The 5,228-nt window shown below is 46.3% G+C and overlaps 1 protein-coding gene across 1 annotated transcript; it reads left to right on the forward strand.

Moving 5' to 3' along the window:
* The first annotated feature begins 397 nt into the window (after nucleotides 1-397).
* LOC123083228 (dynein light chain LC6, flagellar outer arm-like) lies at nucleotides 398-1,309 on the forward strand. Its single transcript, XM_044505318.1, has 2 exons — nucleotides 398-667; nucleotides 755-1,309. Exons 1-2 carry the CDS (start codon nucleotides 530-532, stop codon nucleotides 932-934), a joined length of 318 nt encoding a protein of 105 aa, XP_044361253.1. The 5' UTR covers nucleotides 398-529; the 3' UTR covers nucleotides 935-1,309.
* Nucleotides 1,310-5,228: the final 3,919 nt, after the last annotated feature.

A 5,228-nucleotide genomic window follows, 5' to 3' on the forward strand; every position in this document is an offset into this window, starting at 1 on the left:
CGATTCTGTTGGTGGCCGCTCGATCGGCTTGGTTTGGTTGCCGCTTCCTTTTATGTACCACGGGGGACAGGGGGTTATCCTTTTCGGCCGGCTGCTCGGTTGCAGTATTGGGCAGCCGGCCGCCCACTAGACGCATCCTAATTTTTAATCTCCGGCTAGCGACAATCAATCGCAAGAAGAACATTAATAGTATGATTTTCATTGCAGTTTTATTTTTTACTTGTCGTTATGTATCTGTTTTTTTTTTGTTGCACTGATCATTTTTTTTCTTTTTATTGCAGATTAAGACGTCTCTTAAAAAAACAATCACATTTTCTTTTCTTTTTGCATAAGATTCCTTAAAAAGGAGGACCTTCCTGCAAACCCGGAGGTAAAAGCAGCGCAATAGCCACCCACCTCCTCCTCACCGTCTTCCGTCCGTTCCCTGAGATTCCTTCCCCCTACTCCCTCAACGTTTCCCCCATTTCCTCCAAGAATCAAGGAAACGGCCAACCACCACCACGAACCAGCACTGCGGGAAGGGAAGAGAATGCTGGAGGGCAAGGCGGTGGTGGAGGACACGGACATGCCGGCGCGGATGCAGGCGGCGGCGACGTCGGCCGCCTCCCGCGCGCTCGACCTCTTCGACGTCGACGACTGCCGCGCCATCGCCGGCCACATCAAGACGGTAAGACATCCTTCCACCCGCCCATCTCCCCATCTCTCCATTGATTGGTTCGTCGTCGCTGAGGATCCATCGTTTCCGCGCGTGCAGGAGTTCGACCGGCGGTACGGCGTGGGGTGGCAGTGCGTGGTGGGCGCCAGCTTCGGGTGCTTCTTCACCCACTCCAGCGGCACCTTCATCTACTTCTCCCTCGAGCGCCTCACCTTCCTCCTCTTCAAGGCCGCCGCCGTCGCCGCCGCGGCCTCGTGTGATACGTCGGGGATGTCTTGATGTGCTCCTGTCCAGCTCCAATCCTGAAGAGTCTCATTCGCCGTCGGCGGCGACGAGGGATTCGGTCGGCCTCGGGACGTGGAAGGGCAAGGGCTCGTTCAGAATCAGAATCACAGTTCATACCTGTATGCTCTGCTGAACTCAAACATGCCAGATTTTGTACATAGACCATGGATGCTCACTAAATTGCAGAATGTTGCCAGTCTCCTCTGTGTTATCTTCGTTCTACATTTCGTTCGGTTGATCGTAACATCCAGTTCAGTTTGTTGCGCCCGAAATTAGGAAATACAGTACAATATGTCTGTCCTCGATCGCGATTCAAATCAGCCAATGTGGTTGCCGCTGTATTTTTCTAATGAATAATCAGTAGGTCAGTCGTTTTTGATAAATGTTCAAGTTGCCGTCGCATCCGACTTGATATGACCCACGTCTGAATCCCCACGTCTGCACCAGACGATTCTGCGACCCCTAGTCCGACAACCGATTAATGGCGGCCAGGATTCTGTGAAAGGTGCCGCTGTTGAGCTGTCAGGGATGCATTCGACTGTGGCGTTTACTCTGGCGTGCATCTTCCATTTTATTAAGATTAAATACAATATGTAATTAGGGGGAAATCTCCTCTTGTCCAAAGGGCCGCGCGGTTGATCCCGCAACCGAAAATCTGCTCTTGCCCAAATAGCCGTGCGGTTGATCCCGCAACCGACGCCTCTCTCCTCTCAGTTTGGAACCGACGTTTCCTTCTAGATCGTGGCGTCCCTTCAGCATGTATATATTGTACTTTCAACCGATCAATAGATAAAGATTTCTATTCGATCTCAAACACGTTATCACACACGCTGGAACTACCAAGAGCAAATAGAGAAAGGAGAGGGAAGAAGCGGGCAACTCGCCGACGTTCTCTACGGGGACAATCCGATGAAAGAGGAATTATGCCTTATGGACAGTAGTACCACAAACTCCATATTGAAGGAGATGAAATGTTTTCAAACTCTGAAAGAAGATTAATGAAGATATTTTAACTATCCTAGACGCGATATGGTGATTGTTGGCACTGGATGTGCCATACTTACCCTCCCAAGTGGTACACAAGTGACAATTGAGGATGCTTTATTGTATCTCGATTCTTCACGTACCCTTATCAGTTATCGAGATATCTGTAAAAGTGGGTTTCATATTGAAGCCCTGGAAGACAACAAAGAGGAGTATCTACTCTTTAGCACAGATCACATATATGAAAAAAGGTACATCAGAAAATTCCTTCTCTATCGTCTGGTTTTTACTATACATACATCAAACACGTAGAACATGTTGCATACAAAGTAACTTTTCAGAATGTTAACGCGTTCCAAACCTGGCATGATCGCCTAAGCTATCCCGGAATCGGAATGATGAGAAAAACTACTAGCAATTCCATTGGTCATAATTTGCTTGAGTCAAAATTTCCTCAATCTTCATACTTTTGTGTGCACATCTTGTGGAACGGGAAAACCAATTTTGGGGTCCTTACACCTCAAAATACAAGCTGAACCACTTCAATTTCTTAAATGTATTCAAGGAGACATTTATGGTCTCATTCAACCATTATCTGGACCTTTCAGGTACTTCATGGTTCTCGTTGACCCATCGACAAAGATGGTCACATGTGTGTCTTTTATCCATACGGAACCATGCATTTTCCAAGATAACGAGGCAAGTAATTAAGTTGCAAGCCCATTATCCAGAAAGTCGAATTAAGTCAATTCGAGTGGAGAATGCCGCAAAATTCTCCTCACATACTTTCAATGATTATTTCGTGGCTTTGGGGATTGAAGTTTAGCACTCTATTCCATATGTCCATACACAAAATGGTTTGGCTGAATCATTGATTAATAAGATCAAACTCACTGCAAGACATTTGTTGATGAATTGCAACTTGCCAACCTCTTGTTGGGGTCATGTTGTTTTACACACTGCTAACTTGATATAAATATGGCAGCATTTCCCATATCACAGTATTTCCCCTCTGCAATTGGTACGTGTAAATCCTCCTAGTATTTCCCATCTGCTTAAGTTCGGATGTGCTGCATACATCCCGATCTCACCACCACAACGGACATCTACGGGCCCACACATGAAACTGCAGATCTATGTGGGGTGCAAATCGCCGTCCTTATCAAGTACCTGGAACCCCTTACAGGGGTTCCGTTCACGACCCGTCACGCTGATTGCATATTTAATGAGGAGCATTTTCTGGCATTAGGGGGAGCTTTCAAGTGCCAGAAAGAATGCCCGGAACTAGATTGGAATGCTCAAGCCATTTCATCCTCTGATCCACGTACACAAGAGATTGAACTCCAAGTTCGAAAAATCATTAGTTTGCAACATATTGCAAATAATCTGCCAAATTTATTTACTGGTCTAAAAGGTGTTACAAAATCCTTAGATTCGGCCAGGAATGTGTCCGAAAGAGTGGAAGTGCCAATAAAAATCACTCAACTCCCTATTCCTAAAAAGAGGGGGAGTAGTACAGCCTCGAACCTAGAGCATGCTTCTAGCAAGCAGCAAAGGAAACCGAGGAGGTACGGCGTGGGCTGGCGGTGCGTGGTGGGCGCTAGCTTCGGGTGCTTCTTCACCCATTCCAGCGGCACCTTCGTCTACTTCTCCCTCGAGCACCTCACCTTCCTCCTCTTCAAGGCCGCCGCCGCCGCGGCCTCGTGTGATGCGTCGGCGATATCTTGATCTGCTCCTGTCCAGCCAATCTGGAGAGTCTCATTCGTCGACGATGAGGGATCCGGCCTCAAGACGTGTAAAGGCCTAAGGACAAGGCCTTATTCAGAATCAGAATCAGAGTTCATACCTGCATTCATGCTCTGCTGAACTCAAACGTGCCAAATTTTGTACATAGACCAGGCTCACCAAGTTGCAGAATGTTTCCAATCTCCTTGATGTTATCTTGCTTCTACATTCTGCCGATTTCAGTTTGTGATGGTGGCGCATTTCGTTCGGTTGATCCTAGTATTCTGTTCAGTTTGTTCCGCCCGAACTTAGGAAATGCAGCTTTGTCCTCAATGTGCGTTTGATCCGATCCCCTATATTTTTCTAATCAGTTGGTTTGTCGTTTCTAATAAATGTTCAAGTTGCCGTTGCACCTGACTTGATGACCATCGTGTGACCTCTACTACAACATTCGATTTACATGAGTTAATTGCACAAAAGTAGTACAACTGAGGCATCACATGCAGATTGGTATCATGATTGCTAATTTTTGTATGTCAGTACCAATATTGCTCCAGGTTTTTGCAAACAGGTCTAAACTGCGTATAAACACGTATTGACGGTGTATCTGACCAGCGGGGCCCACCCAGCAGGTGCCGACATGGCATGTTTTTTGCAGAAAACCCTCTTATGTTGTATGTAATGACAAAAATGCCCAAATTTTTTGCGGGAAAAAGGCTCCATGAGAGGCTTTTTTTTTGTTCACAATTTCCACCACCGAATCTGGACTAGTTTGAAATTTTCCGCCACTTGAACAAATAAAGAAAAGAAAATAAAAATCAGCCGCCGGCGGGAATCGATCCTGCGACCAGCGGGGCCCACCCAGCAGGTGCCGACATGGCATGTTTTTTGCAGAAAACCCTCTTATGTTGTATGTAATCACAAAAATGCCCAAATTTTTTGCGGGAAAAAGGCTCCATGAGAGGCTTTTTTTTTGTTCACAATTTCCACCACCGAATCTGGACTGGTTTGAAATTTTCCGCCACTTGAACAAATAAAGAAAAGAAAATAAAAATCACCCGCCGGCGGGAATCGATCCTGCGACCAGCGGGGCCCACCCAGCAGGTGCCGACATGGCATGTTTTTTGCAGAAAACCCTCTTATGTTGTATGTAATCACAAAAATGCCCAAATTTTTTGCGGGAAAAAGGCTCCATGAGAGGCTTTTTTTTTTGTTCACAATTTCCACCACCGAATCTGGACTGGTTTGAAATTTTCCGCCACTTGAACAAATAAAGAAAAGAAAATAAAAATCAGCCGCCGGCGGGAATCGATCCTGCGACCAGCGGGGCCCACCCAGCAGGTGCCGACATGGCATGTTTTTTGCAGAAAACCCTCTTATGTTGTATGTAATCACAAAAATGCCCAAATTTTTTGCGGGAAAAAGGCTCCATGAGAGGCTTTTTTTTTGTTCACAATTTCCACCACCGAATCTGGACTGGTTTGAAATTTTCCGCCACTTGAACAAATAAAGAAAAGAAAATAAAAATCAGCCGCCGGCGGGAATCGATCCTGCGACCAGCGGGGCCCACCCAGCAGGT

This window comes from Triticum aestivum, chromosome 4A, assembly GCF_018294505.1.
Source record: "Triticum aestivum cultivar Chinese Spring chromosome 4A, IWGSC CS RefSeq v2.1, whole genome shotgun sequence".
In the NCBI taxonomy this organism is placed as follows: Eukaryota; Viridiplantae; Streptophyta; class Magnoliopsida; order Poales; family Poaceae; genus Triticum; species Triticum aestivum.

What these genes read in the sequence shown, in the direction of transcription:
- LOC123083228 (XM_044505318.1), top strand. Translation starts at nt 530, where the DNA reads ATGCTGGAGGGCAAGGCGGTGGTGGAGGACACGGACATGCCGGCGCGG. An exon ending in TCGCCGGCCACATCAAGACG is followed by an intron (nt 668 to 754) that starts GTAAGACATCCT and finishes CCGCGCGTGCAG; the next exon opens with GAGTTCGACCGGCGGTACGG.